At 37.5% G+C, this 24,963-nt stretch overlaps 2 protein-coding genes across 2 annotated transcripts; one reads left to right on the forward strand and one right to left on the reverse strand.

The window, feature by feature from the left end:
- The first annotated feature begins 933 nt into the window (after window positions 1-933).
- LOC134839508 (uncharacterized) lies at window positions 934-24,708 on the forward strand. The gene is made up of 6 exons (XM_063855086.1): window positions 934-1,322; window positions 3,698-3,911; window positions 4,624-4,738; window positions 7,507-7,663; window positions 7,885-8,142; window positions 24,147-24,708. The coding sequence occupies exons 1-6, from the start codon at window positions 1,152-1,154 to the stop codon at window positions 24,453-24,455; spliced, it is 1,224 nt and encodes a 407-aa protein (XP_063711156.1). The 5' UTR covers window positions 934-1,151; the 3' UTR covers window positions 24,456-24,708.
- On the reverse strand, window positions 10,329-18,050 carry LOC134838884 (glucose-6-phosphate isomerase-like). The gene is made up of 4 exons (XM_063854189.1): window positions 17,895-18,050; window positions 17,264-17,669; window positions 15,081-15,259; window positions 10,329-11,589 (listed from the first exon to the last, which is right to left on the reverse strand). Exons 1-4 carry the CDS (start codon window positions 18,048-18,050, stop codon window positions 10,345-10,347), a joined length of 1,986 nt encoding a protein of 661 aa, XP_063710259.1. The 3' UTR covers window positions 10,329-10,344.
- Window positions 24,709-24,963: the final 255 nt, after the last annotated feature.

The raw sequence follows: 24,963 nt of genomic DNA on the forward strand, positions 1-24,963 counted from the left end.
TCTACCAGCTTTGTCTGGGCTACTAGTTGTTTTTACCAATATACACAAAAATTTTGGTTCACCTAGTTTTTTTAAACATTAAAAAATTTGTTACTTCTTTTGAGTTGTATCACAAGTCGAGAAGTTGAAAAATTTTTTGTTTTTGAAGTCATTCTTTTTACAAACGACAGCAACAGTTTGCCAAAATCTGATGAAATATTTCTTTATGCTGGGTTTGTTTACGGTTTTTCAATTGTTGACTGCATTTTGTGCTGAGCAAGCTTCTATACTGCTGATTTCAAATAACCGGATAAACTGAGTTAAGACTAAAAAATAATGCAACTTGTGTCTCTCAAATTCAGTTAGTTTTGGTCGAAAAATGACGATGACAAAAACAGCTCGAATTTTGCAAACGTTTTTTGGTGCGACTCATTTTGCGGAGTTTCAACCCAAAATAACGCTGTTTTCCTCCTTATTTTCGAATCTATTAAATTGACCCAAAGTTATACAAAGTTAACCGATTTTGAGAGAAACAAGTTTTAAAATTTAATCCTAACTCAAATTATCCGGTTATTTGCAATCAGCACTATAAAAGCCTGTTCAGCACAAAACGCAGTGAAAAATCGATAAATAGCAGAAACATGCCTGAAAAAAAAACAATCCATTATAATGAAATATATCATCAGAATTTGGTGGATTTTTGTTGTCGTTTGCAAAAAGAATGGCTAGCATAAAAAGAATTGTTCTAGCAATTTTGAGGAAATAATCAAAAATTTCAAAAGCATCCCAAAAATTTTTCCCGAGGTCATTTTTGAGCATGCATAAGAGGTTGTATTTTCGGGACCCAGGACAAAAAGTTCAAACTTCATGACATATACGCTCTTTGAATATATTTGATATGTCTGTTTGCTTCAGAAACAATAAACAAGACATAAAGAGTTTATCAAAGTAAATGTCAACTCAATATAATTTTTCGGGTCTAGAGAGCAACCAACCAAGTTTCCAAATCAATAAAACAAATCAGAAAGGTAAAATGCAACTTATAACCTCGTTTGAGCATATCAAACTGAATTAATTGGGAAAATTACAAAGCTTGAAAAGTGGTTCCATGTCCCGTTAGACAAAAACTTGCGATAAAATAACTGTTCACACACAGAGTGGACTCCACAAAAATGATACTTCCGGACTACTTTTTCTGTGACCAGCTGAACAATGCCACCTTCATGAGAAGAATCCACACGCTGGATGACATTCTGCCGTTCAAAATCCCACTCATAGACATGGAGACGTGCATCACCCTCAATGCAGTCTTCTATCTCCTACTCATTTCCGGCTCATTCGGGGTTAGTGGGATCATAATTTTTACCCGATTTGAACTGAAATTTTTTACCCTGCTATTTGGTGCGAACAAAGTTTTCGTAGGGCGGCTTTTGAAAAAAAATTGGTGCTTTCAGGTCTATTATGAATATGCGACTCCTCAGAATCTCTAACTAAATGAAGATAGCGTAAATTTAAGAGAAAGATTTGCTTCTTTGAAGAAAAAGTGACTTGCTGCATGGAGGTTTTGAGGCATATGGCTTTTATCACTTTATGTGGGATTCAAAACAGTAAGTTTCAGTTTTTGCCGCGCCCTTGCGTATCGTAATTATTATTTATTAGCTGCAAAGACCTTTTTAGAATGGTTCTTGGGTCAGCCAGCCAAAAAAATAAAGAATCGGATTCAGCAGATACATATCAAACTCAATTCCGAAAGTTTTTTTCGGAAGCCTTATTGAGCCCTTTCTCGCCATTCTTCAGTCAAAATTTTTCAACTGCACCAAAAATTGTATGATAATTTTTGAAAGAAATGCTGAAAAATATTTGATTTATTTTCAGTGCGCTGAAGTCGATAGAGAGGAGTAAGAATTTCAAAAAAATGAGCTAAGAAACCATAAATATTGTGAGCTACTTTTTAATTTCAACTACTTACCCGAGTCCTAACTTTGGTTTTGAAGATACTTTAGATAATTTACAGGAACTTATGACAAGGCTAGCAACCCAAGCGAGATACAAGCATATTCTATGCGGTTACTTGAACATCAAAATTTCAGAAACAACAAGTCATAATAGAAAATTGATGAACACACAATTAGTAGAAAGTCTAGTGTTGAAATAAACAAAAACAGTTACAAGGCAAACCGCATCGACGAATATTGAAAGGTTGTTTGAAATAAAACCCAACGACCTATCAGACTATCATGGTATTTCGTTCTCAACAAAATGATTGAATTTCAATGGAAGTATAGAAGAAGAAAAATTCCAGATGCTTAGAAGCTTTAAGCGATTAGACCAAAACTAAGTTTGATTAGATTTTTTGTAGTATACATAGATTTAGTTGAACTCAAAAATCAATCCACCGTTTTCATTCGATGAAATGGTTTTTTTAGCTTGGTTCAAATTCGTTTAACAAAAATGTAGTAGCTAAAACTCCAGAAAAAATAGAGAATGAATGCTGTTTAATTGAAACCCGAGACATTTTTTCAAACTAGATTGTAAAACAGTGTTCAATAACTTTTGCCCACTACATAAGGCTTGTGTATGGGATTTTGTTAATTCAATACCTAAATGCGTGTAAGTCATCAATCTTTCTTTGTTTATCCTAAAGAGCACTATCAAACTATCAATTTCTTTGTTTTTAGATGTAAATCGGCTTACAATTGCAAAGATGGATAATTTTGATTGGATTTAAATTTGATTAGATTAAAATTTGATTAGATTTAAATTTTTTTAGTATACATAGCCTTAGTTGAACTCAAAAATTAATCCACAGTTTTCTTTTGATGAAATCTTTTTTTTGGAGCTTGGTTCAAATTCGTTTAACAAAAATATAACACTGAAACAAAGCAAAATTAAAAATGACAAAGGAGAAAAGGAATGTGTTAGTAAAAAGGTAAAAATTTTGTCAAAAAAGATGTTTATTAAAATAGTACTTAGAAAACAAGGTCGAAATTTGCAAGACTTTCTTCCATCATAAAACATCATAAAAATGAAATACGAAAACTCAAAAATCCATACCAAATAAATAGCAAATCTACTTGTAGATCATATCCCAAGAATCAAAATATCAGTCAAAAAATCTATTTTATCTAGCAAAAGATATTACTTGCACAAAATTAAAAGTAACTTAGAAATAAAACGGAATAAAATAATTGATTTTTTTGTTTAGGCGTTGGAAAACACAGCAAAAAACATGGCCAGAACATCTAACAATTTTTTTTAATGTTATTGAAAATTTAGTGGTTTTAAGACCAACAAACGGTTGTGAATTATTTAATACAAAACTCATTGAAAAATTTATTATCAAAACTATAAAAAAATGTTTCTCAAACCTGGTACCTTAACGTGGCTCTACATGTCTTTCATTAAACGAACTATCAAGAATGGTGTATTGATTTAAAGCCTAGCCATTAAAACTGATCTAGGAAAGTTTAAGTTTTCTTAAATTCGAATGATAAGGCTACTTTTTTCCGTAAAGAGGACAGATACTTTGCTATTTTTGAAAAATAAATAGAAGTTATACACATGGAAAGAATTGCATTTTTATGAAATGATGAAAAGTCATGTTGAAGATTTGAACAAACAGCATTCACGTGTTCTAATAAATACTTGCATAAATACAGTTGGACTTGTTTGTACTAAACTTTTATATCAATAAATTAGTTTCCAAATTAAAGTTTAGACTCTGCTTAACTTCGTCATCGCTTCCTCCTATGTCGTCAAATTCTTCCGGGAAACCTCCGAGTTCAACCAGAGTGACCTGCTCATCATCAGCATGGCTGTTCTTGACTTCCTAAGTGCACTGATGTTATTAACGGGCACTGCCTTCATGGTCAATCAGCCCATAGATTCAAGCAGGGCTCTCATGGAAATCAGCTGCTCTATTGTTTATGGGGGTGAGTACAAATCAGACTCGGTCAGTTCTTAAAATCTTCAAGAAATTTGTGCATAAAACATAATTTTGTACCGGTCCGGTACAGTTTTCTGACATAAGCAGCCTTTTCTTTTTGAGGCAGCTTTACTTCCAAAAAATGCTAAAATTGAGTAGAATGGACAATCACTTTCACCCAAACGTATGAATTGTTACTGTTTAAAAGGTTTTAACTATTGGCCTCAACTATAGGTCTTACCTAGTTTGGCCTCAGTAGATTGTTGACGATCCGACTTCACTCATTTGCAAATGGTTTTGATCAGGGGTGGATCTAGGATTTTCTCGAGGGGGCGGATTTTGAAAAAATTTTGTAGATCTATTTTTAGGTTAACCAAATTGATTTTTCGAGAACTCCCAGAACACTAGAAAGACCCAATTTTGACCAAACATTTTTTGCCGCAGGCGTACTTAAAAAAAAAACAGATCAAAAAAATTCGTTTTTGGACATTTTTTGAAATCTTTGGCCGAAAAATTGCGCTTTTTTGGCGCGCTCTACCCTTCTCAACTGGTATATATTTAGAAAAATTTTAGGGTTCGTCGACGTAAATTGGATGTCTTAAAGTAATACCGAAGGATAACTTTTTTTTGGTAGGGGGGTTGAGTCCCTAAGAGAAAAAGCGCCCGCAAAATCCCCCCGCCCCCTAAATCTGTCCCTAGTTTTGATAATCCTCTTTCAGGCTACACTCTTGGCAGCCGGACTACATACTTGATGATGTTGCTGATAGCTGTGACTAGATACGTGGCCATATGCAGACCCCAAGACTACTACACGTGGTTCTCAAGGCCCAAATTGTAAGTACTTTTTGAAATTCTGCTATGTAATCGAACTTGACTTAGATCACTTGAAAGGTCAGGGCAGCAACGTGCTGAGGGTTGAAAAGAAGGCTGAAGACCGCCTTCTCCCCTCCCTCAGTTTTGGTTGTACCCTTAACCATTAAATGGCCATCACTTAGATTTAGTTTGTGGCGTCCTTTGCCCTTCTTTGTAATTCCGAAAGCATAAAAAATTAATCGATATAAAAAAATAGCGCAACTTTTTTTTAATGGCGTCTTCAGCTCTAAAATTAAGTGAATTTAGAACTAGCGTGCGCGAAAATAGCACTGCTAATTTTTATAACAAAGCGTTGAAATTACTCTTTTTGACATTTTTTCCCAGAACGCTTGTATTACGGAGCAAAAAGAGTTTTCTAGTGTTTGGGTTGCAAAAAATAATTATGTAAAATCAGAAATAATGGCGATATACGAAATATCAGATGAAATTTGACTTTTTCGTAATTATAAATAATGCAGATCTTTTTCGAAACCAAGACCAAAACTTGTTGAACACATTCCAGTCAAATAGTGGAATCCAACTTAAAAATTTTGATACTCCAACCAAATTGGTAACGTCATACTCGCTTATTGATTTTTGCTTCATGTCAAATCAAAAGATCCGTAAATTTCACTGTTGTGAATCTCAAATTAATGAAGAGTATAATGTTTTTCTAAGCTAGGAAACTGTAAAACACACACAAAAAAAAGTTTCTGTAAATTCTCTTCCAGACGAACCAATAACTAATCATTATTAAAAAACAACAAATAACTATTTGATATAGCAAGTATGATAAATCTAATAGTTTCAGAACTTTGCAAATACCAAGCAGAATTTATTCAGTGATCAGGGTTAAATGAAGTTCCGGCTTAAGAACAATAAAAATTCAGAAAATTACCAAAAAGGAACTATTTCAGTCAATTGACAGCTTTCAAAGTAAAAAAAGCTACTGGTCTTAGGTATATAACAACATGGATTAGTAAGTAATCAAAGCCTGCATTTGGTAAACACCTACAGTTCGTAATTATCTAAAACATCAAGTAGTATACTTTTCCGAATGAGCTAAAAAAAAGTATAACAATAAAACTATTCCGATAAAATGAAAAGATAGAGTAGCGTGAAACTATCCGTCGGATTCTGTCACGCTAATTTTTGCTAAAAATTACGAACAATTTTTGTGAAGACAATTAACTGAATATGTAGATTAAATAATCTTAGTATGCAACTCATTCTTCAGAAGGGTAAAATCTTCTCTCGACAATGTTTTTTTTGTTAATGAAAATAGTTTAATTTCTTGATCGGAATAATTTTTGGATCTTGCTAAAGCGTTTAATTCAACATTTCACAATTTTTTTTTCAAAATAAAAATCAAGCAAATGGGTTTCAAAAAAACGACTGTAACATTATTCAAATTTTTTTTTGGAAATATGCAGCAGGCAGTAAAAGTCCCAATATTAAAATCTGAATGGGAAATCTTGAATCAACGAGGACCAGAAGAGAAAATTCTTGAACCAATAAATTTCATCCCAGTTTAGACTGTTTTCTTTTAGTTTGAATAGATAAAGTCAAGCAATTCAGTTTGCAGATAAATTCGCTCTGATAGTAAGCCAAAAATCTCCCAAATTTTTTCAAGAACACGCAACAGAATAGGTAGATGACGTTTAAGCTTACATAAAAAAATTGTCTCACTTTGAACTCAGTTAATATTTTTGATGTAATTATGAAAAAAGTATTGCCTCATTTTAAAAAAAAAACATAAAGTATCAAAACTTTCAGAAACCTAAAAAAACTTGGAAGAAATTCTAAACTTTCCAATACAAGTTGAAAATTTTCGATGTAGAGGGGCTCAAGTAATTGTTTCGCTTTATCTTGTCAGGAACGTAAAACCCTCAAATGTTCGGATTAGTTTATTCAAATTTTTCGTTTTTTTTCCACTTACATATATCGCAGTTTTTTGCAAAGTTTACTTATGAATATAACGGAATAATTAGGCAGGCAATTTTTTGTACTAAAATGTGTTTTTAATAAGAACTTTGACAGAAGACGTGATTTATTATTAAAACACAAAATATTTTCAGCAGAGCTTTTGATAATGAAAATGAGTCTTCTGAAATCATTCGATTGCTCGAATGCAAGAAAAAGGTCTACGGACCTTTCAAGCAAGAAAACACTACAGGCAATATCCCACAGCCAACCAAAAAACATATGCAAAAATCAGCGGCAAGCGGCTGCCTATGGGATTCATTATCTCAATAAACCAGACTGGTCATATTTCGCAAGAATTTTTAAGAACAAATTAAGACACACCTTCTACAGAAACACGAATCAGTACCCACAGACAGATCACTCGGAGGATTCAGAAACTATTTCTACCAACTACTTTTTTCTTAATAAGCTGTTTAATAAACAATTTAACAATTAGTGCCATGCTCGGTTTAGTTTATACAACTGATTGTTTGTAAATGCAATTATTCCTAGACATGTTTTATCAAACAAGAAATTATACGAATTTAGCATAATCTGCCGGAAAAGAACTTGAATTTGGCAGCCGAAAGAGCGTTTTTGTTTTTGAAAATTTGCTCTTTCCTGCCACCCCTCGCGAAACTCTTAGATTTTGGGTGAATAACTTATTCTAGAATCTGAATTCCACAGGATTGACGGCGTCAGAATGATTTCCGAGTCGATTCCTGGTGATGGTTTAGTTCAATGAAAACAAAATGTTGCTTTTTATGGAATTGTTTTTTTTTCAGGAATTTCTATCTTGGGCTGTTATTTGTCATCTCGTTTTTCCAAGTGGCGGCCCAGCAGGTAATCTCCTGCCACTTGCCTCTCAAATGGTTCCAAGTCAGAGACGGATCCTTCAGACAGATATATGCGAACTTCGGAGACCACTACCCCACTTTCAAGGTAAACAAAAGTTAATCTATCCTTATGGTTATACTGCGATAAGCGCCAATTTTCATTGAATTCCAAAGGTATGATATTCTTGGTACTTACCGCTGTTTTGACAAGATAATGACATGCAGGCTTTCTTAATTTTTAAAGACTTCTCGATATTCCCATTAGTTGGTTTAGGCAATGGTCAAAAATTTCATTCGGATTTCAAAATAAGTTTTTCTCATTTTCAGCTGATGTGGCAAGTGAACGTGTACGAGAAATTCATTTTGCTCATGATAATTATCTCGATCATCAGCACCCTCTACATCAAGATCATCAACCACATGAACAACATCACCCCCATCCAACTGATCAACTCAGACGATGAGAGCCAAGTGCGGACCATCAGGAGGACCTTCATCCTCTATCTACTCTATCTCTACTTCATCATGTTCCCCCAAAGTGGGCTGGAGATGTTCTTCACTTATGAGCTCCTCAATGAGGATTTGGTGAGAACCATCATAATGTGACAACTTGAGCTAATAATTTAATTGAAATTTAACACGCCGACCACCGATGTTGTGATGGAACTTAGGGATCGGGCATTTTTATCTCAATCCAGCTATCACAAATAAAAGTCAGATAGGCGTCCAGTCCAATTTACATTGGAAAAATGTTGCATAAAAATGGTCTGACTATTTTGCTGTTCAAACAAGTTTAGTACGAAGCGCGAAGAGTTGATGAATTGGATCTCTCTTTGCTACTTCTACTACTTAATACGGTGACAGCTCGGCTAGCATAAAAGTTTGAAAACATGAGAATTGTAGTATTGCGAAATACTACACACACAAAAGACCATTGTCTTAATTGTTTATTTAACGACCCAATTCTAAATTGGAGCGTGCCATTTAAATTAAAGCCTCTTTTCACTAAATCAGATACTGACTGATTTACTCTTATTAGGACTATAAAATCTTGTTTTGAAAATCCACTCCTTTTTAAATACTTGTCCAATTTTTCTCTTTTTTTATGCTCAATATTTTAAAAGGGCGGCGATTATTAATACGTCCCTTTTAACTTAACTTGAAACAAACTGGATAAATATTTAGCAGTCTTGCCGGCTGCACTGAAATTCTCCTAGCTTTGATTAAGCAGAGGTGCACCTGCAATATGATGCATCAGAGAGAGTAATATGAATTTTTAATAAGACAAACTGAAGGCTGCGGTTTTCATCAAAGGGGACTAATAAGTTGAAGATATTTGATTTGAAAAAATCAAATAAAAACTAGTTGAAAATTCCCTTATTAGAAAGGGAGAACAAAGGAGCAGGTGAAAACTGAATAATTAAAGATTGAATCAGCCGCCGGTTTATGCTTACGAGCAAAAGGACTGGCCTGAAATCTTCAGTGTTTCATTTTGCTCAGTAAGCAGCAAGTCAGATCTCTTCAGTCAGATCTTTTCAAAAAAAATAATTTTTCTTTTCTGCCTTTACAATAAAATTAAACTAGCCTTTTTCACAAATAAAATAGAGAATAAATTCTCATTTAAAGTTCGATAAAATTATAAATCGAGATACTCGAGAGACCCACACCTGAGGAAGTCTGGACTACAAGTACCCAAAGGACTACGGCAAAGACGATACTGACGACCAAACCAGAAGTGTCGAAGTGGACACAACCAAGGGCGACCCATTCATACTAATCAGCCATCGACCTTAGTAAGAAGATAAAATATTGATGAACAAAATAAGATTAGCTCCACCTCACCTCATAGGTATATTTCTCCAAGCTGTTCGATTCATTTATATAATCTAATAACCCAGTGCTCTGTATCTAACCAACTAATTAATTCATACCTTTTCTAACTATTGTTTCTACTCTACTTTTTGTCAAGACAATTTGACGATCTAAGGTGAGACTTATAATTTAGGATAAAATTACTAAGCATTCAACCAGCAATGAGCGCTTAGTAAAGAATGTATCGACTAGCATTATTTTGATAGCTTCATTTCTCAAAAACACAAAGCGACAATAACATTCCACTCAAATTGAAACTTGCTTTGAGAGTATCCTTGAAAGTTGCTCAAATTTAAAGAAAAATGAGCAATTAAGAAACTGAGCAATCAACAAAAAAAGTAAATTACATGTCAAACGAATCGTGATCAGTCACACCCCGATTTGAACTGGCTTGAACCGAACACTGATTGACTGCTAATTATGAAATGTGTGAAAAAACGGTGATTTACAAATAATTTTTGTATATCAAGATTTTAACTTTGACAATATTTGAATTTTGTGTTTGGATTTCTATGCTAATCCATATAATTTTCACTTTCGAAACTTTTATTCTAGTCAAGTTTTGTGCTAGTCAATTCACCGCCCTTCAGAATAGTGGCTAATATTTTCAAAAGTAAAACATCTGTTAAGGTCTGAATAGGTCACAAAATTTATGGGACCAAGTTAACATCCTCCCCTACCCCCCAAACGGTTGGTGGTGGGAGTTGTGGTGATGATGTTAACTTGGTTCAATTTAAGAAAAGAAAAAATTTTCAGCCAATCAGATTTTAGCATAGGACATGCAGGCTTTACAGCTTGAGTTTGTCATCTAACTTAGGGGGGGATGTTCACTTGGTCTATTAAAGAGAAAGATTGTTCACATGGGCCAAAAAATGAAAAAATATTCTTGTTTAGTGTAGTATATCAGTCAACTTGTCAATCGAAATTGGCTCGCTTTTTGATGTGGTTGATAAGTGCGTTCGTCGACTGATCGTGTGAAGTTACTTCCTCGGTTCCGCCCAATTCTTTCTCTATCACCTTTGCCAACTGCTTTCCCAACTCCACTCCCCATTGATCGTAGGAGTTGATGTCCCAAATGACACCCTGCACGAAGATCTTGTGCTCATACATCGCAACCATAGCTCCCAAGGTGAAGGGGTCTGGCTTCTCGTAGATAATAGAGTTGGTTGGCCTGTTTCCTTTGAATACCCGATGGGGTAAAATTTCTTCAATTCTCTCAGGAGATGTCCCTGCCTTTTTCATTTCCTCTTTCACTTCTTCTGGGGACTTGCCTTTCATGAGCGCTTCAGTTTGAGCCAAGAAGTTCGCTAACAGAATCTTGTGGTGGATTCTGTTGGAGATTGGATTCAAAGTATGAACTGGTGCTAGAAAGTCACAGGGGATCAGTTTGGTTCCTTGATGAATGAGTTGGTAGAATGAGAATGCGTGCTGACCATTGGTACCAGGTTCTCCCCAAATAATTGGTCCAGTTTCCCACTCGACTTCTTTTCCTGACCTGGTGCGGTATTTCCCGTTAGATTCCATGTCACCCTGCTGGAAGTATGCTGCAAATCGTGACAGATACTGATCGTACGGAAGAATCGCTTGACTTTGAGCTCCCAGGAAATTGTTATTCCAAATACCGACAAGCGCCAAAATCACTGGCAAATTTTCTTCTAATTTTGCATTGCAAAAATGTTCGTGCGCGCCATGTAAAAGTTGGTCGAAATATTCAAACCCAACATGCAAAGCAATTGACATTCCAATCGCAGACCATAGGGAGTAGCGGCCTCCTACCCAGTCCCAAAATCCAAACATATTCTTCTCGTCAATTCCAAACTCGGTGACTTTTTCTTTGTTGGTTGACAGAGCTACGAAATGCTTAGCAACGTGGTTTTGATCGGCAGCGGCAGACAAGAACCAGGCCTTGGCAGAGTTAGCATTCGTAATAGTTTCTTGGATCGTGAAAGTTTTCGAGGCAATGATGAAGAGCACTGTCTCCGCGTTTACACTTTTCAGTGTTTCCGCCATATGGGTTCCATCAATATTCGAAACAAAGTGGCATTTCAAATTGCCAGCATAGTGTTTCAGAGCCTCTGTTACCATAACTGGGCCTAAATCAGATCCTCCGATTCCAATATTAACAACGTCGGTAATACTTTTTCCAGCCACTAAGAGTCCCTGAGAGCACCCTACTATAGGGCTAGGTATTCAAAAACGCTGACAATAAGGTTGTATCTTCATCAAATTAGTGGTTTCAAATTTTTCGAATTTCTTTTTAGATAAGTTCTTTGAGAAATTTTGAAAAAATCGAATAACGTCAAATCTCGGAAACTCAAAGGAATTGAGCAGTCATATTTGGAGGCAAGATTCGCAATCTTTGAGATTACTCTGACAGGACCCAACTACAGGGTTGGGAATTTCAGGTTTTGCGAAAAAAAATTAATATAAGTTTTCTGAACATTTTTTGAAAAAACCACAAAAAACGTCATATCTCGAAAACTACAAGAATTTGAACAGTCATATTTGGAGGCAAGATTTGTAACTTCTTAAAGTAATATGACAGCACCCAACTACATGGTTCGGAAATTCAAAATCTGTAAATTTTTTTGTTGTTTAAAGTTTCAAAATTCAGTCATTGCCTCCAATCATTCAAAATTGGAGGCCAAATTCGCAACCCCTAAATCAATATTGGGCTGCTTAATTTAAACTCGGTAAAATAACCACTAAAATCAAATAGGAAAATCGAAAGTAAAAATATTCTTAACCATTGCAATATACGATATAGCTTTGTAACATTCGCCCGGAAGATACATATCGACGGAAAATAAAACTAAGTCCTAAGACGACTGGCTAACATCTAAACAGAGCTTTACATGTTTTTAACCGTCTCTACCAAGCCAGTACTTTCGGTGGTCTTTCTAACATCGGGTCGACAAAAAACGTTACTGCTTTCGGCTTCGGTCAAAACACTCAAATTAACTTAATTACATGCAGAAATAGTGAGCTCATGGCTGGGTCTCAGTATCCCCAGACCACGAGGTCACTCCTAAAAACAGGGCTACTACTACTTATTGAATTATTGTTTTTTTTGTTCAGTAGATAAAAATCATCATCTCCATCGAAGATGGATCAACCCCTTCCCCCAACTCCTAGCTTCTCATCCTAGCAAAATGAATTCAGATGTTAATTAAATTCAACTCAGGACATGACAGGGAAGCTAAAAGTTTGTATAAAATAGTTCCAGTCCAAATTCTGAGACCCCTCCGGATTCTTGAATCCGGGGAAATAAGACTCTTATCTTCCTTCCGGAAGGCTGTCTTCCACCCTTCACCGTTGTTCGCAACGGCCTTGCAACTATTGTAGCGACACAATAGTTGCAACTCGGAGCGGTATCTGCTACTTCTGCAATTCTTCGTTGTTTTTCAAACACAATTCTCGTTGTTCACGCTATCGCAACTAATGTTGTTGTGTTTTTCTTCCGGTTTTTCTGCCAAAATGGCCGTTTCTGACGTTTCTCAGAAATATGACGTCATACTTCGAAAATTTAAAAATTTGAAACACCAGAATATTCTAGCCTTCACCGTTCGGCCAATCGTTCCAATAACGCTCTTATTCCTTCAAAATTGCCAATTCGGAAGGTTCGCTGCTAAAAACTCGAAATTGTTGCGCTTGCATTTTGGTCCATTCTGGTCGAATGTCACATACTCCCCGGACAGTCCGGTCAATGTCCTCATTGAATCTCGCAATGTTCGTAAAATAGGTACAGTGTTATCGAACAGAATTTACAAAATGCACGAAATTACTTTTATCCACGTCATATCGACTCACTGCAGAATATAAATGGCATCACTACATCACTATAGCCTTCAAATTCTTTCATTAGTCTGCACATTGAGGATATGACCTAAGATAAAAACATCTTTTCCGACTTTTAATGTCAATGTCCTGATTAAAAACTTTTTCTCCTAGATTTAAGAGGTGTTGGTTTGCAGGACAATCCTGCCAACCAACAAGCTAAAATTATCCTACTATGCTTCTTCCCTTCGGAAATCTTGCTTGTTATTGTCCTGAATATTAAAACTAAGAAACTCTGTGGTTAGAAAGAACAATGAAACAATCTCCCTCTTCGAGAGATTACCCAAGTCTTTCATTCTCCTAGTTGATTAAAAACAGTCATGCAGGCTGGAATACTTAAATATACTCTTTACTCAAGCCTTTCTAAATAATTATTAAGTGTCTCTAAAGCCACTCAGCTAAAATCAAAATGCAAATTTATAAATGCAACAAATTCTTTAATGTTCAAAACTCAACTAAGTGTTTCAGTTTTCAATTACTTCTTGGTTGCTTAGTTTCTCACTTGAGTTTTTTCACACACATGAAACAATTCTGAGTTTTAACTTCTTCTTCATCACTCCTTTGTTTTCTTCTTTTTTCGTCGTTTAGAAGTTCTAAAACTTCTAAATTCTTCTAATTTCGTCTCTTTTTGCATCTCGTTTTTCGGCCATTCGTCAATGTTCCATCTCTTCCTCCTGTGATACTGACTCTGCACTTTCAGTTTCTGTGTCCTGCAACACATCGTTAGCTATCCTGACGCTGTTGGAAGCAGTCCTCCAACACTTCTGCTCTTCTACCCTCTGCTTGCAACAAGGTAGGGGATCCACGTTAGATTCTCTGTTCCTGCAGAAGCTGTTGTGGAGACACAACATCACATTTGTCTCCAAATCTTCCTTCAACATCTCTGCCTTCTCCTTTCCACTACGTTCACTTGTCCTGGAAATTCTTTTCACAGCGGTGGTCACTGCATTCCGATGAGTCACGAGAGCTCGCTTGAAAGCTCCTGCTCAAATGTCCAGCTGATATTCACTGTACACTCTGCCGTGCTTCGACATATGCTTCTTAGCATATTCGTACAACCATGCAGTCATGTTAGCTCTGAACCATGGCATCAATCGTTTTCTTGCCCATATCTTCTTCACTTCCATCGGAATGATTAGAATCTTGCACATTGTCTCGAAAAGATCTAAATCTTTTAGACAATCCAATTTCCGCAACTGTTCTCTCGTCGGTGCCTCCTGTCTATTGTTTTCTTACACATGAGCTTCCAGCCATCGTATCGCCATCATAACTCCCACTATCACTATTGTTATGGGCTGTGATGAGTCTGGTAAACTCATGGAGAGCAGCTCTCCAGACTCCCAGATCAACACCAGATTACTACGCTTGGGATACCACCAGGTCTGCAGCAGGCAGTGGCAGGGAAACTCGTCATGTGTCAACATGATGCTCCTCCAATTACGTTTTCCCGAAGCTTCCAGTAATGGTTCCACTTCCATCATCACTCGGTGGACTTCATCATTCTCGTTTACTGTATTGTAATCTGTAACAGTTGATCCTCTCTGTTTCTGTCTCTCAAAGTCACTGGAGTTCCCACTCACGTATCCCATGAACTTCTTTCCCAGTATCGATTCCAACTCCTCCTTGGTTCTCTCTGGAACTGCTGAGAACATCTTACATAGCAACTCGTAAGTATTTTTGGACATTCTCGTTAGCCTAACACACTTTGGCACTGAGAAGGCTTGATCCACGATCGTTCTCGTACTCTTTACATCCACAGCTACGAAATGCACCGGGTATCTGCTCTTGCACATTGGAGCCAATGTCGAACCCACCAAATATCGTGCTCCTGATGGTCTACAATAAGTTTCACTGTGTCTGATGTTCATTTCCGCCTCGATGGCTTCCCTCCAATTTCCTATGTGTTTCTGCTCGGTTAGCAGAACTCCTGGGAATACTTCTACATTGATGGCAGTGACCATCTCATGTCTCTGTTCTAGATTCAATAGCGACTCTAAAGAACTAAACATGCTGTAGAATCATAGTGCAGTCACTAAATTCACCCCGGTTCCTCCATGACAATCCGCTATCAGTTCCGTTTCCGTTCTTGCTTTCATCACGACATTCCCAAACAATACCGTCAATTGCTTGTGTTGTTTCTCTAGGGTCTTCACGCAGTCCAGACTTCCACAAACGTGACCTTCCAGTCCACAGACTTCCGCCAGACAGCTACCAGGTTTGACCCAGTCTTCTGGTCCCCAGCCAGGCAACTCCACTTTATCTTCACCGTTGCTCCTAGAGGCCGTTATCATCACATTATATATGATGTTAAGGTCACGCAGGTTACAGTCTGCATTCAGCTCCTCCCTCTGCACGTCTTGTGTCGCTCGTAATATCGAGTCAGCGTTGGGACTAGGACACCATGATGGCCTCATCAATTCCCACACTGCCATCAAGCTCGTTCTCAGTAATTCATCTGAGAATCCCAACCTAAATTCCACTCTTTTGTCGGATTTTGGTACGGAAGGTGCAGTCACCTCTTCATCCAAGACCAGTCCCAATTTGATCTTAATTGTTACAAATCTCGACGTCCAGAATCTTAGTAACACTGCCTGCTTGTGATCGAAGAAGCAATCGCGTATGTCCTCACTCAGGAAAGGGTTGTACGCTATCCCTATGATTCCGGATACGTAGCTGTACGACTTCTTCTTGATCGGTCCACAGTATTGACTGGATTTCGGTAGTGCCCCCATAGATTCCTCAGTGAGTCTCAGCTCATTGTTTGAGAATCTCCTGATTTCGTCTATCTTTCTCATGGGCTCTAACTCTTCGGTTTCTTTCATATTCACCCTCATCGGTTTGCTTTGCTGCATATCCAGCAGTGCTAGCAAGAGTAAGGCTTTCTCTCGCTCATCGCCTTCCCTCAGCATCTTAACACAAGTGTTTAATGCAGGTACTGAAATCTGCTCTATCATGAATCGAATGAAACAGAGAGCGTCTCTCCGCTTCGCACACGCTACTGCTGCTCCCTCTTGAATTATCAGATCCCTCAGGTTCGTCATAAGGAAAACTTTCTCTTCTTTTCACCTCTTCCTTTCTTCTGAACCATATTCTTCGCGAGTCAATCCCATCATGCACCAGGCAAACCTCAGTTGTAACTCTGTTCTTACGTAAGGTACTGCCATGAGAGCGTGTATTGTTGGCGCAGTCCTCATCTCTTCTTCGAAGTACCGTAACACCACTGCTTTCCATGGAAGGCTCACCAACTGCTCCATCGCTTCTGCCTGTATCTCAGACGACGCTAAAGTCCCGTACGCCTTCTGCTTGAGGGTGGTGCCTTGCAACATTGTCTCCAGATAACTCTCCATGGCACTCTTGTCTTCCAGAGCTATCACATGCCCTCTAGCCGAGTTTCGGTACTCCAACATCTCCATGTATCCACCGGCGGGTTCATCTATCGACACAGCCTCCGATACTGTCAGTCGGTTGTACTCTACTGGTACTAGTTGTCCTGCGACATTTCCCTTTCCATGATTCATGGGAGATGGCTTAAAATCTTTCATTGTGCTCTCTCCACATTGGCTGAGTATTTCCATTTCTAAGGTTGCTCCAGTTAGTTTGCGGTCACTCCTTTTGGATTTATAACCTGTTGACTTTATTCCCGCCATGAGAATGGGTGGCACCATCGCTATATCAGTCAACATTTTATCTGTGCCAGGCAATTGATAATCACCTTGTCCCAAATCCATGACCTTTTCGACTCGTTTCCTTTTCGCTGAATTGACAGCTTTCATCGATATCTCCGAATCCACCTTCGTCTTTCCTACTCTCCTCGGCATCACTCTGCTGCCTAACTTCGTTTTCATCGCGTTGATCTTATCAATCACCAATTTTGATCGCATCGTTCCTCTCCTGGTTCTTGACAGATACACCACCTCTCCTTTATCGTCCTGCGGTGTCATCTTGATGGGAGAATTCGCTTCACTTTCATCAGTGGCTGAGTCAATCAACAACTCACTCAATCTCCCTTCACACTCATCAAGCTTGTCAAGGACTTCCCGCATCAAGGGTCGATTGAGACTTGTTTTCAGAATGGACTGGGTCCCATAGCTCTGAACCACTGTCCAGACTTCTTCCATGAATGCCACTCTGTCCAATTTGCATCCCGTCATACTTTCAAGGTCTCGGTGATGTACTTCCCATTCTTCTTCGGGCAACGTTCCCAAGAAAGGTACTCTGGCTGAGCCCTCTATTCTTCTTCTTCTAGGCGATTCTATGAGGATTCTTTGTTCGTTATTTCTTGAATTGCCAGGAGAGCTGCTCTCCGGCAAATCCCGTTTCATTTCCATAAAGGCTGGCGGCGGCTCCAATGTCGATGTGCCTTCACCTGCTGGCTCAGTCGTCTCCAACGTATCCGCGTTGTTCTCAAGATCACTGAAGATATTGAAATCCAGGTTGGATACTCCTCCTGTCGATGCCCTCTCGTCTTCCCCACCAGCTTGACTTGCATCTTGTTGCATGGGTTCTTCGTGTTGACGGCTTCCTCCCTGTCCGTCATCTCCTTCTGACATATCTTTCTTTGAGCTCGAGGGTCCTTGTTTATCATTGTCGGTTCCTTCCGGAAACTTCGGTATGATCAATGTACCGGCCGATCTATCTTCCTCTTCTCCATGGACCACTTTGATTTCCTCGCAGCCGAAGGGTGCTAGGAAGGTTCTCGTTCGCAGCGTTCCTACTACCGTCAACTCCAGTTTCACACTAGTCAGGATCAAGGTGGCCTCAGGCAGTTCGGTCCTGCCTCTCATCTTCATAGGCGCTAAGCCTAATCCCGCCCATTCGTCATCAAATCTTCCAGGCTTGGGAGTCGCGGCGTTGCTTATTCGCCTTCTCGTCGCTTGATCCGTATAGGCAAATTGTGTGTACTGTAACACAGCGGCATTTCTTCCCACAAAGTATGTATCCATCGTTGCTACGAAATTCCCTATTCTCCTTTCATTGGTTTCGAGTGCTCTCAACCTAGGAGTTTGTACCACGGAGACTGCTCCGAGCAACATCCTTCTTATCAGAGGGAATTCAGAGATTGCCTCCGGCAGCTTCTCGTAATCACCCCAGTCTTTCGTCTCTTCTCTCACTTTATGATATGCTGCAGTGAGACGAGGCACTCTGGTTATCTCACCATTCGTTTTATCATAGGGTCTCAGATTCCAAAGCTTCGGAAACACTTCGATGTGTCCTCTTTCTACTTCTCCCATGCAATCACGGAAGTGATTGTCAAAATTGATGACTGTCATCTCTGGCTCTGATATTTTCGCAAATAACAGATCTTCACTCATGAGCTCCCGCAATGTGTGCTGCTCACACCAGTTCAGTGCACTACCGTCCACTGCTGATATGAGGTTCAGGTGCAGCACCGACCTCCTATACGCCTCCACCTTAACGTCAGGGAACGCAAACGTGACTGCTGGTCCATAGATCACTGTCACAAACTCCGTGGCTCCTCTGATCAGTGCTAAGGGATCGGTTCTCATAGCCAAGCTCAGATCAGTTAGCAGGGGCATGCCTCCAACATGTCGTCTAACATCTTCTTCTCTTTCGATAGTCTCATCTTCTCCCGTTCCAAGGCGATTTTGTTGTAAGAGATATTGGATAAGAGTGTATTTTCTCTTCAGAGTGAAAACTTTTCACGGAGAAAAAGTGTAAAAAAGATAACTTGGGTTTAAAATAGTCCGTTGTATAATCAAACCTGGAATTGTATAAAACAAGAGTGCTCGTTTATCAGGACAGAGCTTTGAATGTTCCGGCTGCACTTAAAGCCAACTGAAAATTTTTTTGGTTGAATAATTGACAAATGTTTGAGAAAAAAGAATTTTTTTTTTCATTTTTCCTTCATTTTATCCCCCACACGCTATGTAAACTAGTATGTGTGTGTTTAGCGTTTCGTATTGTGATAATACGATTATATTGCTGGCCTCAATTCAATTTGGAAGACATTATTTTGCTTCTTACGCGTGTTATAAGTACGCAACATATTGCATTTTAGTTGTCCCAAATTGACGGAATTATCGCAAAAGTATCCATTTTAAACGCCGGTAACTCTACAAAAAATGATCAGAATTTTAAAAACGCTTAGTAAACAAGTCAAAAATTGACTGAATAAAAAACCACATATAGATATTCCGCACAGATATTCCGCATAGATATTCCGCACTTTCTTCGAAAGTCGGAACAGTTAATTCCAAAAACTAGAAAATAAGCTGAAGACACAAAAGCGAAAGTTCGTGGTTCCGATAATTTTGTCATGCTGCCGAAATGAGCTGCCATAGATATTCCAAACTTTCTTCGAAAATCGGAACAATTAATTCCAAAACTAGAAAACTAGCTGAAGAAGCTGAGCGAAAGTTAATGATTCCCATAACTTTGTCATGCTGCCAAAATGAGCTGCCATAGATATTCCGCACTTTCTTAGAAAATCCGAACAGTTTATTCCAAAAACTAGAAAACTAGCTGAAGACGCTAAGCGAAAGTTAGTGATTCCGATAACTTTGCCATGCTGCCAAAATTAGCTGCCTTGATATTAGTAAGAATTGAAATGGCTAAAACATTTACTGTACAAATTAGTGCGCAAGAAAAGTTTTCGTTGGATAATTGCTCCGACTATGTGCACAGGGTAGTTTTTTACTTCTTCAGACAAATGTCGACTTTTTAACTAGCCATTTCGACGGAAACTTTTCATATCATTCAAAAAGTGTTGTTGTCTTGAGGTTAAATTTGATTAGATATTTTGTCTGTGATCATTTTTTGTTAAATTATGGGGGTTCATAGATTGCCATTTTTGGCCAACTTGAGACAATTAACCCGCGATATATTTCGCGCTATCAACGCGTAAGCGGAGATTTAATCCGTCTTAAAAATCATTCCAAATTGATTGAAGGAAGCTATTTGCCATAATTGATTTGTTACTAGGAGCGAAACCTATCACTTTGTTCTTTATATGGCGGTGGGGGATGATTTTTACAAAAATCTCAAACTCTAAAATTGCGATTTATTTTATTACATTTAATTTTTTTTCATAATCGCCCTCATACAAGCAGTGTGGTTATATTTGCATTTCATGAAGTTCTGTACTTATTGCAATATCTTCAATGATGGTTTTCTCATTTGAATGGCCAACATAGATGCTTAAGAAAGCTACATAATGAAATACTAAATGGGATCAAAAAACAACATAAACCGAATGCTTCCTTTGGAATGTCAAATTAAATTGCATTTTTCTGTTGTATTTGTCAGGTTTATCAGAATGAACTTTGCGGGCTCAAAAAAGAAAACATATTTGGAAAAAAAATATCTGTGTCTGTTAGAACTTTTAATGAAGCTAACTTCTCTTGTTCATAGTGCTATTTCCCATTAAATTTGCAATAAGGTACGCATCGAAAAAGCTTGGGTGTGGGGCTTACTATTGGCAGTTACAGGCCCTCTATTTTAATACAATTTCTGCGGCAAGCTTATAATTTTATTAACGAAGTGTCCTAGTTGTTCCACCATTGAAAATGGGGAGGAATTCGGATGTGGTTTAATTTTTCTTTTTTTTTGCTTTCCACGCAAAATCAGGTGCCACAAATAATCACCGGAATGGATGAAGTGAATATGATATTGAAACCCTTTCAGTCGTGATTCGACCGACATAAAAAATATTTGAAAATTTTTTCACAGTGTCGAGAAAAACCGGTTTGAAATTTTTGATTTTTGGTTTAATTTTGAACTAATTAGTACGATAGTTAGTAATTACAATAGCTTATTTAAGCTTAATTTAAGCCGTGAAAAAGAGTTTGCTCAAAATGAGCTGCCATAGATATTCCGCACTTTCTTAGAAAATCCGAACAGTTTATTCCAAAAACTAGAAAACTAGCTGAAGACGCTAAGCGAAAGTTAGTGATTCCGATAACTTTGCCATGCTGCCAAAATTAGCTGCCTTGATATTAGTAAGAACTGAAATGGCTAAAGACATTTATTGTACAAATTAGTGCGCAAGAAAAGTTTTCGTTGGATAATTGCTCCGACTATGTGCACAGGGTAGTTTTTTACTTCTTCAGACAAATGTCGACTTTTTAACTAGCCATTTCGACGGAAACTTTTCATATCATTCAAAAAGTGTTGTTGTCTTGAGGTTAAATTTGAATAGATATTTTGTCTGTGATCATTTTTTGTTAAATTATGGGGGTTCAAAGATTGCCATTTTTGGCCAACTTGAGACAATTAACCCGCGATATATTTCGCGCTATCAACGCGTAAGCGGAGATTTAATCCGTCTTAAAAATCATTCCAAATTGATTGAAGGAAGCTATTTGCCATAATTGATTTGTTACTAGGAGCGAAACCTATCACTTTGTTCTTTATATGGCGGTGGGGGATGATTTTTACAAAAATCTCAAACTCTAAAATTGCGATTCATTTTATTACATTTAATTTTTTTTCATAATCGCCCTCATACAAGCAGTGTGGTTATATTTGCATTTCATGAAGTTCTGTACTTATTGCAATATCTTCAATGATGGTTTTCTCATTTGAATGGCCAACATAGATGCTTAAGAAAGCTACATAATGAAATACTAAATGGGATCAAAAAACAACATAAACCGAATGCTTCCTTTGGAATGTCAAATTAAATTGCATTTTTCTGTTGTATTTGTCAAGTTTATCAGAATGAACTTTGCGGGCTCAAAAAAGAAAACATATTTGGAAAAAAAATATCTGTGTCTGTTAGAACTTTTAATGAAGCTAACTTCTCTTGTTCATAGTGCTATTTCCAATTAAATTTGCAATAAGGTACGCATCGAAAAAGCTTGGGTGTGGGGCTTACTATTGGCAGTTACAGGCCCTCTATTTTAATACAATTTCTGCGGCAAGCTTATAATTTTATTAACGAAGTGTCCTAGTTGTTCCACCATTGAAAATGGGGAGGAATTCGGATGTGGTTTAATTTTTCTTTTTTTTTGCTTTCCACGCAAAATCAGGTGCCACAAATAATCACCGGAATGGATCAAGTGAATATGATATTGAAACCCTTTCAGTCGTGATTCGACCGACATAAAAAATATTTGAAAATTTTTTCACAGTGTCGAGAAAAACCGGTTTGAAATTTTTGATTTTTGGTTTAATTTTGAACTAATTAGTACGATAGTTAGTAATTACAATAGCTTATTTAAGCTTAATTTAAGCCGTGAAAAAGAGTTTGCTCAAAATGAGCTGCCATAGATATTCCGCACTTTCTTAGAAAATCCGAACAGTTTATTCCAAAAACTAGAAAACTAGCTGAAGACGCTAAGCGAAAGTTAGTGATTCCGATAACTTTGCCATGCTGCCAAAATTAGCTGCCTTGATATTAGTAAGAACTGAAATGGCTAAAGTTATTTATTGTACAAATTAGTGCGCAAGAAAAGTTTTCGTTGGATAATTGCTCCGACTATGTGCACAGGGTAGTTTTTTACTTCTTCAGACAAATGTCGACTTTTTAACTAGCCATTTCGACGGAAACTTTTCATATCATTCAAAAAGTGTTGTTGTCTTGAGGTTAAATTTGAATAGATATTTTGTCTGTGATCATTTTTTGTTAAATTATGGGGGTTCAAAGATTGCCATTTTTGGCCAACTTGAGACAATTAAGCCGCGATATATTTCGCGCTATCAACGCGTAAGCGGAGATTTAATCCGTCTTTAAAATCATTCCAAATTGATTGAAGGAAGCTATTTGCCATAATTGATTTGTTACTAGGAGCGAAACCTATCACTTTGTTCTTTATATGGCGGTGGGGGATGATTTTTACAAAAATCTCAAACTCTAAAATTGCGATTTATTTTATTACATTTAACTTTTTTCATAATCGCCCTCATACAAGCAGTGTGGTTATATTTGCATTTCATGAAGTTCTGTACTTATTGCAATATCTTCAATGATGGTTTTTTTCATTTGAATGGCCAACATAGATGCTTAAGAAAGCTACATAATGAAATACTAAATGGGATCATAAAACAACATAAACCGAATGCTTCCTTTGGAATGTCAAATTAAATTGCATTTTTCTGTTGTATTTGTCAGGTTTATCAGAATGAACTTTGCGGGCTCAAAAAAGAAAACATATTTGGAAAAAAATATCTGTGTCTGTTAGAAATTTTAATGAAGCTAACTTCTCTTGTTCATAGTGCTATTTCCAATTAAATTTGCAATAAGGTACGCATCGAAAAAGCTTGGGTGTGGGGCTTACTATTGGCAGTTACAGGCCCTCTATTTTAATACAATTTCTGCGGCAAGCTTATAATTTTATTAACGAAGTGTCCTAGTTTTTCCACCATTGAAAATGGGGAGGAATCGGATGTGCTTTAATTTTTCTTTTTTTTTGCTTTCCACGCAAAATCAGGTGCCAAAAATAATCACCGGAATGGATCAAGTGAATATGATATTGAAACCCTTTCAGTCGTGATTCGACCGACATTAAAAATATTTGAAAATTTTTTCACAGTGTCGAGAAAAACCGGTTTGAAATTTTTGATTTTTGGTTTAATTTTGAGCTAATTAGTACGATAGTTAGTAATTGCAATAGCTTATTTAAGCTTAATTTAAGCCGTGAAAAAGAGTTTTACTCAAGTAAAGGTTGTTTTTGGAGTTTTTTAGCACAATTTTAGGAAAAAATTGAAAATTCAAAAAACTTAGAACTTTGAACATTTGACAAGTTATATTGCCGTCTGCCGTGTTTAATAATTTTTTTTACCGCCTTCTGTCTGAACTGAGACCCATTGAGTCGCGGGAAGGTCGAAATCTTATTTTTTTGGAAGGGACTTTAGGCCTTCAAATTTTTTTTTGGGTCCTCGTAACTAGTTTAAATCCGACCAAATGTGAAAATTTTCAGCTGACGAAGAACCCCAACGAACTGTATAAAAACCTACGAATTCTGATGGAGGTCCAGTTCATCTATTCGTCCATCTACGTCTTAAACCCCATCACCGTGTTCTGGCTCAATCCAAACCACGGTCCCACAATCAGAGACTTTTTCCTCACTCTCTTCGAGGCTGTTGGCTTGTACGTTCAGGACGAGGATTCAACAGACTACCGGTGGAGGTGGCAGAAAAAGAGCGTGATTCCTTTGTTAATTAACGATCTTGAACGAGTTGATACAAATGATAGTGTTAAACTTATTAATCTTGAAGAATTTGAATGATTATGGGTGCTCTTCAGATAACATTTGATAGTTTTTACAGTTTTACTCAATGCGGATACTGAAAAAGGAGGAGACGGCTCTGGACAAATGTTTCATTTCAGTTCATGACATTTTAGTGACCACCAAAAACTGCCACCATCTTCCCATATGATCTAGCGCCATTTTAAAAGTCTGATCTAGGTTTTCAACGAAAAGAACATTCAAAACTGTACTCGTTTAGCTTTAAATAAACAGTTATGATGACAGAATCAGGGGCGGATTTAGGGGGGGGGGGGGGGGGCGGGGGGGGCGGACGTCTTTCCCTCAGGGATTCGACCCCCTGCCGACCCAAAGGGTCCCCCCTTTGATACTTTTTCAGAAATCCATTTTTGGCCGAATAACCCTAAAATTTTTCTAAAGGCGCCTTTGGCGCCAATATATACTAACTTTGAGGGGGAGCGCGCGCCAAAAAAAACGCGATTTTTTGTCAAAATTTTTCAAAAAGTGCCCAAAAACGGCTTTTTTTACT

This window comes from Symsagittifera roscoffensis, chromosome 2 (genome assembly GCF_963678635.1).
Source record: "Symsagittifera roscoffensis chromosome 2, txSymRosc1.1, whole genome shotgun sequence".
NCBI lineage: Eukaryota > Metazoa > Xenacoelomorpha > Acoela > Convolutidae > Symsagittifera > Symsagittifera roscoffensis.